This window comes from Plectropomus leopardus, chromosome 16, assembly GCF_026936395.1.
Source record: "Plectropomus leopardus strain MGB_pleo_1.0 chromosome 16, ASM2693639v1, whole genome shotgun sequence".
In the NCBI taxonomy this organism is placed as follows: Eukaryota; Metazoa; Chordata; class Actinopteri; order Perciformes; family Serranidae; genus Plectropomus; species Plectropomus leopardus.
The window spans coordinates 18,206,981-18,220,074 of record NC_142191.1 but is presented as its reverse complement, the minus strand read 5'-3'; the positions used below and the strand labels follow the sequence as shown (position 1 = coordinate 18,220,074).

The window sequence follows — 13,094 nt, the reverse complement described above, 5'->3', positions numbered from 1 at the left end:
TGGCGTCCTCCTTGGCTGAGCTGTAACATTTGCCAGCTAAGTGGTGCTTGGTGAGGTAGATGCATGCTTCCCCTTTGTGCATTGATGCAGTTGGCGAGTTTAATTCAGCAGAACTATTGTTGACTTTTGGTCAGAATAATGTCAGTTGAATCAGATTATGAATATTTGAATGATGGAATATAAATATTTGACAATTCATTACTTTTTTCCATCTATAGTGGGAGAGTTTTAACAGGGTTTTGTGGAACACTCAGTGTGACAGCGACATTCATGTGATATAGTAAACAAAAAGTCAGCGTACGGATCAGATCTATTCACCACCATTTTTTGCCGGCACTAGATATTAAACGAACACCAGACCCGTTATGGTATTAAGTGAGTGACTGAAATTTCCCCAGAAGTACACTGACTGACAAAAACAACCCTGAATCCCACTCAACTCGGGGGTTTCCAAATGATGATTTAGATCTTCAACTTTCAGTGGGCAGTCCTAGTTAGATTTTTAAAACTATTACTAGTATTTTTTTTGGTGCTGCATTATACTCAGGAGTGGGCAGACATCTCTATGACTGATATTCCTGACACTTGACAAACAATCTAGATTGACAAATAGCCCTGCAAGTAAGAGGAAAAACACAGTTTTCTTTTGTTCTGGGGTATACTGTGTCTTTGAACGTTGTCCAAACATAAGCAGCCTCATCAGACCTTTGCTTAAATAAAATACAATTGGAAACTGTTGGCTTTAATTAGGAACTAAAATTGCAAATCTGAATTTGTTTGTTGTTTGTTTGTCTCATTACATTGCTATCATGTAAAGAGAGTATTGATAAAAGCTGACCCACCTTTCCTTTAGGACTGGATACTAGTGCTGCAAGCAGCTGGGCAAAAACTTTGCCTGAATAAAACTGTCTAATTTTGGCAAGAAGTGTTGCTTTACTTTGGAACTATGACTACAAATCATGAGAGATATTCAGTATCAGTTTTTAGTACTTGAAGATGTAAGATTCTCAGCACTACAGGCATATTTCTGTCAGTACCAAAAGAAAGTAATGAGTTTGAGACCCAGCACTTCTCTCTATTAACCCACTGGTGCATGTTGCTGTTTTACTACAACTTTTACGTTACAGGGACAGCATGAGAATGCAGCACCGCCTCACAGGCTTGGTATAACAGACTAAATTCTGAACACACAAAGGGGAAACCAGTCTTCTTATGGAACAATGGTTCTTTGATCAAAGAGCTAATTTGCCAAAGAGAGTGTATTCCTTTGAGGTTCTCTGTAGAGATATTACTGCCTTATGAGTGAGTTTGAGAGCAGCAGGAGAAACAAAATGTTCCCGGCCATGTAAAGACTGGAACAAGAGTTCTCCAAGTTCATAAACTCCATCACAAATGTGTTATGAATGGCAAAGCTCCGTATTTTGTGTCGGGATGGTGTCACTCTTGGTTCTGCGGTTTCATAGCTGTGTTAATCTTATGCAATATTTATTAGGCTCAGTATAGATCACAGGCTTAAAATACAGTGCAGACCTATGTGCTGCAAGTCATGACGCATACAGGAAATATATGCAGATGCTTTGGAGTTGAGATGAAATTTAAAAGAGCTTTGTGATCTAATTAAGTAGCTGTGGGAGGCAGACGTACTGCATCTCTGTACATTTGTGCCAAGAAGTGCAGGCCTCCGAATATGCCCATTCCCCCTTATGTGAATCATGCCAATGCTGTTATATAAGCAAAGACAGGCCTGGGAATATTTTTTCTGTTCAATATTTAATGCTTCTACCAATTTATATTCAGTTCATGCTCAGGCATACACACACATAAATTGAAGCCTCTGTTTCTGTCCTTGTTTTTCACATGTTTTTTATGTACCCTTTCTGTGAAAGGCCATTTTTAATGACTCATTATGCCATTTATTTTGGAGTGTGTTGTGGATGGGTTTGCAGCTGTATTAAGGCCTGTCTGTGGCAGTTAGAGAAGCCACTTTAGTCTGACAGAACACGGGCCTCAAACTTGTTTTTGAGCAAATCAGGGGTTTACGAAGACACACACACACACACACACACACAGAGACAAAAAAAACTCCTTGGGTTTTAAGACTGAAAGAGAGTGAAGGTTTTGTCTGCCAGGCATATCCCTTCTGGTGCGATGAGATTAGCTGGGGCTCTTTGTGTGTATGTGTGTGTTTGTGTGTGTGTGAATGCACATTTTCTTTTTATTGTTGTTTTATTTGGATCCCCGTTAGTTGTCAGTGTTGGATCACCTTTTTTCCTTCTGTTCACAAGACCCCGTACATGTGCATGCTCATGTGTTTGTATTTTGGATAGGTGAATGTTTTCCACCTTTGTTCGCACATGCAGGTGTGCACCGTGCACACATACATGTCTTTGTGTCTCATGGACAGTTGGCCTTGATGCGCGTGGGGGTCTGGCAGTGCACCGGGGGCTTTCTTCTGCCCAGAGAGGTGACCTTCGTAATCAGTCCAGCTCAACTCTCTGCCCAGGGCTTCTGCCAAGCAGGACTCAGCCTGAAGGGGCCAATGCCAGACCACCAGCCCCCGCAACCCCTCCAATCCAGGTCCTTGCTTCAGCCTCTGGCCCTATACAGCCTTGATCGAAAAGAGCTTACCTTGGCCTTTAAGCAAGGGCAGGCAAAGAGCAGCTGTCAGTCACAGAGGCAGGACTCACAGGGGTTGAGGGATTTGGATTCATGCTTGAAACAGAGCAGGAATTGATATAACAAGGTTAAAGAGTAATGCTGAAATCTCTTACTGCATTGCAACATAATACTCTATTTGGCTGAGTAACAATGTGCAGTTTAGGGCTGTCAAACTTTTTTCTTTTTTTAAATTGCCATTATTTGTATTTTTATTAATTGCATATTTACAATTTCATTATTTTTCATTTCAGCAGTTTTGAAATCCATATTGGCAAAGTAAAGAAATTCTTACCAGACTGTACAAGCATTTGCACTTTTCAGGAGTTCCAGTGTAGTTGCTTTCTCTGATTCATACCAAAATGATCGTTCCCTGCCAGGGTAAGACTTGTGGCTGGCAACAACATGCCAGCCTGAGGACGTCACTTAGACCCCAGTCTTCCACGATGTTGATTGGTCTACAGTCAGTTGCCACTCATTTAGCAGCGCTGTAGTTCTTCAATTTAGTTTCATCCACAGGTCTGTGGCGATTCACATGCTCCAAAATAGTGCTTTGCTGCCTTAGCAATGAGGTTGTCGACTGGCATCAGTCTGATTAGCTGCACCTGTGTGCTCAGCTTGTAGGTGGTAGCAGTTTCAGTTTTGGACCCCAATATATAGATATACTCAAATACAACAGGCGAAACATTAATTTATACTGCATGAAAAAAACTCCATGGTGTTATCCCAAAACTTCATGGCACCAGCATAAAGTGGGCATGTCTGTAAAGGGGATAGTTGTGGGTACATTCAGATATTGCGCTTAACGCATTAACACTGACAGCCTCAGTACAGTTATTTCAGTAAAAAAGACTCTGAAAGACTCAGTGAACTGAGAGATGTTAGTTGACTTGTTGATGTCTCCAACTTTCATATATTAAAAAAGAAAACAAGTACAGTTCACTTTAACTGCATGTTGCAGCTAGCTTGAGCTATTGATTGTGAACATAAAGTGTTCTAAGTTTGCTTTGTCTGTTGCCATCGTATTTAAGTCCTCGAGATCACGTTACTGCACTGGGATGCTTGGCAACTGCCTACAAAGCACAGAAACCCTTTGATTGTCCTCCAATTTTAGTTAATATGTAACAAGGGGCTTTATTAGGACCACACTGCTGTGCTGCATTAATGTAATAATAATACGTCAAAAGTACTTTTAAGACACTCAATTTGCCATCAAGCCCCCCACCCGCCCTCCCTTCACTCTCTCTCAGTGCAGTTAAACTACTTGTATTTGCATGAAACTCAATATGCATAAGTTGACCATATAGAGAACTGAATCCTCTTAAAAATTAACTGATGTTCGTCCCTTTATTGCTGGTCCACTTTTCAGTCCACTTTAAGAGGAGTTTGGTTAATTTAAAAAAAAGACAACATGTGAAAATATCCTTAGAGCCTCAGGTTTGATTGCAATAAAAAAAAAAAACTAAACTGGTTTTAACTTGAATGCTGAAATATTGAGTCAATCTGCATGAAACAAATCACCAATTTTGACGGTTAAAGTTGTTAATCAGGCAAAGATGCAAAACATTTAGTGGTTTCAGCTTTCCAAATGTGAGCATTTGCTGTGTTTTCCTGGATTGAATTACTGCAAATGGGACTGATAGCCACACAAAATAAGCAATTTAAAGATATTACTTTGGGCTCTGGGAAACTGTGATAAGTTTTTTTTATCTAGTTTCTGATGTCATAGAGGTTTAACAGTTGATGAATGAAATTTTGAAATTAAATTTCAAATAAAAAAATATAATGATAAAATAAAATTTAAAAAAACAACATCTAATGAATAGATAAAAGTAATGTCTGCTTTAAAGTTGTTAGTTACTGTTTGTAAACAGTATGGCTAGTAAGAAATTTCACTCAACCATTTAATCGTCAATCAATCAACCCACTTTTAATGTCAGTAAGAAAAGTTTGGATACTCCGTCTGTTTTTATTATCTTGATTGCAAGTCACATGCTTAAGTGATGATTGGATCTTCATGTGCTTAAAGAAAAATGTATATAAATTTCAATTTGGATATACAAACTGTGGAATATCTATTTACCCCAAAGAAAAAAAGTGGCGAAATATTGTCCAAGTGCACTCTGGCAGAACCACATCTCTGTTTATGAGGGCACTGAGAAAAAAGATGAACAGAGTCACTGACCGTGCAGTGAAGCTTTGGACAATCAGCTGTCCTGACATTTTACAATGAGATGTAGTGATATAGCCTCCCAACGCAAGTGAGAAAGCCAGTTAGAAAATGAGGTTATGCATGTGGGACCAAGACGATGTTGCAGAATCATAGAAACTAATACTTTGAACATCTGGGGATAAAACTACGCTACAACAAGACTAGACAATAGCTAAGAAATATGCTCACGACACCAACTGGGAATCACTTAAAGTTACAATAAATCGCTCTCAGTGCTCGAATCTGTAAAAATGATGGATGGCCTTCAGATTTGACAAAAAATTATTTTAAATATTCAGTCAATAGTGAAAAATATTTGCTTAGCACAACCTCTGCACCGGTAAATTTCTGTAAAAAATGAAAGTGAAAGGCTAACCCGGATTAATCCTTTTTTAGGAACAAGCTTTGTCTGATTGGCACTTTGCCCATGAAGTTGTCTGTAATTTTCATATCTTCTTCTTGGATGCGTGCTGCTTATGTTCTGTTCTTGGTCACTAACTTTCTACAAAGTCCCAAGCTCACCTGCAAGCTGTGCCCAGGAACATCCCCAATGCCTCGAAATAAAAATCCAATTTAAAAAATCCAGGCAGAGGCAGAAAAACACACCGTCACACACTTTTAGTGCTTGACAGGTGATGATTGAGAGGGATTCTTCTGTATGAGTGTACACATTGTTTTGTTTTGGAGTTTTTTAGGAAAAGTCTGCATAGATACCTGTAAACTTGGGCTGAGCTGTCAAAAAATGTTGAATATGTTTAAAATATGGAGTGCCTTATACTCAGTATGTTTCTCTTTGGACCCTCCAGGAGAGGCCCACGATAAGGATGTGCAGGTTGTGGAGCTGCCCATCGTGGACAGTCTCCACCCTCGGCCTCCCTACCTGCCCCTGGCGATCCCGGAGGACCTGGCCCCACGCCTGCACCGTCTGCACGGCGACCCCTCCGTCTGGTGGGTGTCCCAGTTTGTCAAGTACCTGGTGCGCCCACAGACGTGGCTGGAGAAGGAGATCCAACAGACCACCGCCAAGCTGGGCTTCAAACACCCCATCATCGGGTAAGGACACTTTTCAGTGTGTGCAGCTTTGTTTTCTCCTTTTTCTGTGGTTATATAACACTTCTATAATAATGACTGTGTTGCTATAGCATATCTCTACAATAAAGTTTACAAAGAGCTTCACAATCTAAGCAAACAGAAGGCATAGGAAGAAGTAAACAAAGACGTAGCCGTAAGGGCTGTGGTGGAAAACAAACACCGCTTTGGGTGAGGTTAATATGAGGTTAATACAATAGTATTCAAAGTAACTTAATTCGATGATAGTGTTTTGTTTGGCTAATTTCCTACTTTTATTTATCTTTGTAAGGCTTTTTGCTTTTTCATTACTTTCCTGCTTTACACTAATACAGCTCATATTCATGCAAATCAACTCGATTAAAGACATTTCATCACTCTGTACTCATCACTCAGTGTTTCTCTAATAGCGCTGCATGATATGGCTGATTCTGCCTTGTTTCATGTATTAATGTCCCCATGAGGGTTTTTAGTCTCCAGTCCAATCCAAGTCATTTAATACCAAAGACCTCCTGATCTGATATTGTTGCTAAAGCAATTAAACAGCTGAGAAGTGAAAGCATCTCCGACAGATTTTAAAATCAGTAAAAACGAACAAGACAAGGAAAGCGGAGCTCATAACACGGTTAATGACCGCTTTAAAAATGAATAGCCTGGCAGCTTTACTTTTATCTTCAATAGTCTTTGTTGATTAAAGGATAAGGCCGGCTATATTCTATATTTTTCCTTTTGTCAACAAATCCCATGAAAAGACCAAAAACAACAATAGCTATATCCCACTAACAATTATTGTCTGTGTGGCCAAAGCCTGCTATTTTATATTCTCCTGTGCCACAGAGCTCCATTGTTGTCCAAAAACGATTAAAAACACGTATGAGTCACAAAAGCATGTGGTTTACTTTGAGGTGACCCCACATACACCAAGCTGAGGGTGTCTTAAAATGTCTTAAATTAAATTTCCTAAAGATTGGGCCTCAAAAAAAGTTAAATAGTCTTGCATTTGAATTTGTGAGGTCTTATGCCACAAAGATCAAATTCTGTTTATCCATATGTTGATTTATTTTTGTCAAAAGCTCTTCAGGATGAAACTCCACATTCATGATGATACAATTCTTTAAACCTACCATTGAACCTTTGTTTGCACTATCTAACTCAATTTAGTAACTACATTAATATGCAAAACCTGCCTCTATCAGGACCACATATACTCCTTACCTTTCTATTAACCTGGATTAATAAGAAAAAGATTATTCTTCCTAAAAATCAGGCCTAGATTTGTTTAAAAATTCATTTGAAACAGTCTTTAAAAGCTGTCCTGATATCTGAGTATAACACCTAGATATAACTTTTCATGAAACTTGGCATAAATGTTGCACATGAGATGATACCAAATGTTCCAAATACAGTGCGTCATTTTCAGGTCTGATTTCGCTCTTTGTATCGTCCTGGCTTTGATTGTGACTGCTTTGTTTCGTGTCTCCAGAGACTCTGCTCTTACAGCTTAAATCTGACTTCTCATGGTCCAGCACAGCGTAATTGAAAAGTATTTATCGGTGTGAGGCGCTCAGTTCCCATGAGGGCCACACCTTGTGGGAATGTATGCAGTCACAATACAGGAAGCTGCTGTTGACAGCAGCTTCTAAGAAATGTGTCAGGCATGTTTAGGTATTTTATTTATTTGTAAAGGTCTTAAAAAGCATTCAGTTTAAGTGTCTGATACCTACAGACACCCCGATGCTGGCGCCTTAAATTCTCACTTGTAATAATCCTCCTCTGAAAATAGTCTCAAAAAATGCACAGTTGCCTCCTGTTTGAGTGTAAATTACAGCGCCCAGCTGTTTGAAATTTTTTAGCTTTATTTAAAATTGACACATTATATTTGAGACCTGTTTTTAAAGATTTACGTTCAAAGCAGAGGCGAACAGACCTGAGTGCAGCAGACAGGGTGAGATGTGGAAAAGTGTTGTTGACAGACTAACATGTTGTTGGTTTCAGTCTTTGTTGACAAAAAACAGCCGTGCTTGCAGCTTTAAGGCTGTACTTGAATACAGAGGTGCTTTGAGCTAAATGCTAACATCAGCATGTTAACATGCTCACAACAACAGTGCCAACACGCTGAGGTTTAGCGTGTATAATGATAAGCGTGTTAAGGCCTTTGTACACCAAGTCTGTGTTTTCGTCAATAGTTAAAAAGAGATACAACCTCATATTTTGTCTAACATTTACACACTGACTCCGAAGCTTTTGTCCATTGTTACAGTTTTTGGAACAGGTTGGATGTTCTGTTTTTTGCGTTCATCAAAGGCCTTTAGAGACGTGATCCAAGACGTAGTAAAGAAACGTGGCATAACCAGCGAGACACATACATCCACAACAGGAGAGAGAAACGAGGTGCACAATATCATTTCATAACTCAGACAGATTACTTCAACAGGTCAGATATTCAAGGTATAATACTCAGGATGATGATGATGACAAGGAGGAGGATGTCATAGGGCCACTTTTGCAAAATAACAAGAGGCCAGGGGCCAGTAAATAAACAAACATTACTATTATTAATCAGAAAAAAAGATAAAAATGAGTCAACAAGGCAAATTCAGCCGCAGCATCCCTGCATAGATAAGGTGTGCTCAGGGGTGTTTCTAGGATTTGAGGACTCATGGGGCTTGGCTTGGACGTCTGTTGGGGGGGGGGTCGGAAAAACAAGCTTGATTTTGATGCATTTTATGCACTGTGGCACCTAATATACATTTCAAGTATAAAAAATAATCCCATTGTGATTCAGTTTACCCGACACCGAGGGCCAGATTTGGCCCGTAGGTCAAAGTTGAGTATCACTGTCACAGAGGATGAGGACCACACACACAATTTTTGCAACAAATAGAAAAATAAAATGTATCAGATTCAGTGTGCAAAAATGTTCAGAATAATATTTATTGGAATGTGGATTTACAAAATTAAAAAAAAAAGCATACAAAAATAAGGACTTGGTGTGCAAAGGCTTTAAGCATGCTAGAAATGTTTAATTAGCACAAGTATAGCCGAAGCTCATGGGGATGATTGATTTGCAGGTATTTGGTCATGAGCTAAAATATTGGACAAGCTAAAATCTGGACCTCATGATGTTGCTAAATTAAAAGTTAAGGGGTCACTAAAGTCAGTAGACTTTATTCTCTGGGCAATGTGAGTGTACAGATTTTCATTTAAACACGTCCAACAGTCGATGAGTTTCAGTCAGGACCAAAGTGGCGGACTGGCTGCCACAGAGCCTTCCTTATCTTATTACAACTCCCATTAGAGCTCAGGAGCACTGCAGACAGGATGTTCTCTCCACATCCCAACACAATGCTCCTCAGTGTCCTGATATCTGAGTATAACACCTAGATATAACTTTTCGTGAAACTTGGCATAAATGGTGCAGATGAGATGATACCAAATGTTCCAAATACAGTACGCCATTTTCAGGTCTGAGTTTACTCTTTGTGTCGTCCTGGCTTTGATTGTGACGGCTTTGTATCGTGTCTCCAGAGACTCTACCTCTCATGGTCCAGCACAGCGTAATTGGAAAGTATTTATCGGTGTGAGGTGCTCCGTTCCCATGAGGACCACACCTTGTGGAAATGTATGCAGTCACAATACAGGAAGCCGCTGTTGACAGCAGCTTCTAAGAAATGTGTCGGGCATGTTTAGGTTTTTATTTACTTGTTTATTTTTCCCTGTCAGAGAACGTTCATGTGCTGTCTGCCAGCTTGTCTTTACTCAGGCTCTCTGAGCAGCACCTGGATCAAAAAGGACTTTGTAAATAATTCTAGGCTGTTGTTTTAACCTCCTTGGTGTCACATATTGAAGGGATTTATCATATGAGGACAATGCATATGATGACTGGTAAGCTGTCAGCGGCAGGAAAGTATGTGCAATGACTTTGAGATACTTTGCTGAGATTGTCTAAAGTTTCTGCACTGTCCCACGAGGCTGATTCCACCCGCCTGCTAAAGGAAGCAGTTTAAAACAAACGCTAAGAATTATACTCTAATAGTTTGTGAAGTCAGCCTGGTTTCGTTCTGTCGTCCCCTTCATAAGTCTCACATCCATATGTTCACAGTCTCTGTGCCGGCTCCTCGCCCTTCATAACTACTCTTTTTCTCACCTTCGTCTTTACATTTTGCTGCAAGCAATTGTCACCGTTCTTCCTCGCTTTTTCTGTCCTGCTCAGCTCTCACTCCCTCTTGTTACTCTCTCTCTGTCTCTCTCTTCTCAAAAGCTCTCTGCTTTGGTTTTTACCTCTTTGCCTTTCATCACCCCGGCAGCCGCTGTCTCTTTTTCCCAACCCTCTTTGACTCTCCTCCCACTTTTACGCCTTTTTTTTTTTTTTATTCCGCAACTCATCCTAACTTTTTTAATCTCCCCATCCTCTCACATTCGCTCATTTGTGATCATTGCTCCATATTCATTTGTTCATGCAAGATTTTTAAAATTTTTATATTTCACACTCACCTCTCCCTCACGTTCCCTGGGCGCACATCCCTACCCACAATGCTCTTGCTCTCATAGTTTTACACACATCTCTATCCCTGTTCTTTGTGTTTTCCACCTCCCCCCCTCCGTACACTCATATATCCAACCCTTTTCTCCCTCCGTATCACTGGGGAAAGGCTTATTGAAATGATGTGCTGGGTAGAACAAAGTTTTCATCCCTTTTTTTTCCATCCCTTCTCAGCTCTTGATACATCCACTCCACTCTGCACTGATGCTGCAACAAAGTGTCTGTGTGCTTCTATCAGCACTGTGGGGGAAGGCGATGTGTGTGTGTGTGTGTGTGTGTGTGTGTGTGTGTGTGTGTGTGTGTGTGTGTGTGTGTGTGTGTGTGTGTTTGTGTGTGTGTGTGGAAAAGCAAAGGGGGGGGGGGGTGTTGAATGTGAGATGTGAAAGTGGTGCTGAAAGAGATCCATAGTGTCAGTGCGTGTAAAAGGCGCGGCAGCAGCGGGAGATGCAGGGGTTGATGGAGAGAGTACCAAGAGGGATAGAAAGGCAGCTTGTCCCCAGAGCACCCGGCAACCGGCAGCCGACCCCAGCGCACGCCTCAGTCACCACCACCGCCGCTCTCCGCCTGCTGCTCCCTCAGGACGCGAGCTGCAGGAAGGCTGGAAGCCACTGACTAAAAGCAGCTATCAGCACAGCTCCATCCTGCCACCATTTAATGCTTCCTAATGGCAGTGAGGAGAGTCAGAGAGAGAGAAAGTAGAGTTGCTGCTTTTATTGCAGATACCACAGTAGCCTTATCGCCATGGCAATGTGGTTACCAAGAGATGGATTTACTGTATATATCTTTTATAGTATCTTGTTTCAGGTCTACTCTATATGAATAAGGCTTGTATATATTGGTGTGTGTTGTTGTTTTTTTTTTAAATGTCTTTTTATTTTCAGATTTAAGAAGCAATACAAAACCAAACAAGACAGTTTCCCTCCTCCCTCCACCCCCGCACCTATTACAGATTTACTTCGCCAACCATGTCAGCAAAATTCAGTTAGACATAAAAAAACATAACATGAGAGACATTACGTAGGTTAATATCCACAGGGCAAACTATGACAGTTACAGCAGCAAGTCTACATCAAGTCTGGGTCAATAAATAGCAGAATGAGACAGTCCATGTTGAATATAGTGTTGCAACATCTTGATAAATAGATCATATATGCTTCTCAGACTGTCATTTTTTTCCTAAGGAAAACATTTAATCATTTCCAAAAACCACTTTAGCAAAAATGGGTTGTCTTTTTAAATCACAGAATGTCGCAGGGTAAAACAGAGAGAAAAGAAAACCTTTAAAAAATATATAAAAACACAACCACACATTGTGTCAATCATGTTTACACACTGACTTATAATCTTCTCAGAGTTTTCTGAACATTTTCAATTTTCTGCATTTTTCACAGTCGTCCCAAAATCAGCGGCAGCAGCTTTGTGAGCTCAGTGCAGAGCGGCAGCAGTTAGCTAGCCAGTGGAACACAGAGAAGCTTGCATTACAACACACACACACACACACACACACACACACACACACACACACACACACACACTCACACACACACACACACACACACACACACACACACACACACACACACACAGAGGTAGCTTGGCTTCATTCTCTGCTCAGGCCACTGTTTCTCCAAAACATCTTTACATAGCAAATAGTGGTTTACTGTTATATTAATGTGCTTAATGTCAAAAACAGCTTATTTAAAGCACCTATGGTGCATAATCAGCAACTTCCTCTTATTTTTACTTTTTTTTTTAATCACATTGTGTTAAAACTATAAGATTTCCCCAGCTGCTGCTCAAGAGATCGCATTTTACAATAAACTACAATTGTCGAATCTTGAAGCAGGAAATGGAGCAAATACAGGTGCATGAGGATAAAAAAACATCAAAATGAAAAACTACTTTAGGCCATTTAAGCTACTTTACCAAAAATAAAGTCCTGGATCTTTTTGTTTTTTTTTAATCTGTAAGTGATGTTATGTGTGACATAGGGTTAGGGTTAGGGTTAGTATGTTAATAATAAAATGCGGTTATAGTTTTTATACAAATGAATTAACTGCAAAAACAAGCTAAAAACACAACATTGATCTTAAAAGTTAATGAATATTGGGAAACCATCATAACAAGTGTCGTTTTTATTGGTCCCCCTTTAACCGTCTTCAAAATTTGGGCTTCTTTTCAACATAGACGAGCCTAAAAACTTGAATGTGGAGACTCATGCACACCTTAAAGACTTGGGGACAGGTGCATGGGAGGAAACTGTTCATAGATGAGAAAAGAGAGAATTTCCACACTCTGTCCAAATACTTACAGAAAAACTTAATTAGCCCTGTTTGCATAACAATAAAGTTTTTTTTCTCTTTTTTTTCGAACATATACAAGCTCATAGCATATCTAGTTCGACTGTTATTGAAGCACGGAGTGAAAAGGGGCGGGACTTTGAATTCTCAGGAACAACTTTGACACATTTTGATGTCAAAGTATCGCTTGCATAAGCAGTAATTCTACAGCAAGTGCAGATGTATTATGGTAATTTTCTTTGTCATGGGCATCTAGAGGTCATTGTCAAACAAACCATTTATGTGGTCTTTTTGTTATTGTCACTATCTGCCAGAA

The 13,094-nt window shown here is 40.0% G+C and overlaps 1 protein-coding gene across 1 annotated transcript in view; it reads left to right on the top strand.

The window, feature by feature from the left end:
• fut8b (fucosyltransferase 8b (alpha (1,6) fucosyltransferase)) overlaps window positions 1–13,094 on the top strand; it is a 193,710-nt gene that overhangs the window by 171,680 nt on the left and 8,936 nt on the right. Inside the window, exon 10 of the mRNA XM_042504025.2 lies at window positions 5,674–5,920. Coding sequence (XP_042359959.1) covers window positions 5,674–5,920 — 247 coding nt within the window. The remainder of the gene's footprint in view (window positions 1–5,673; window positions 5,921–13,094) is intronic.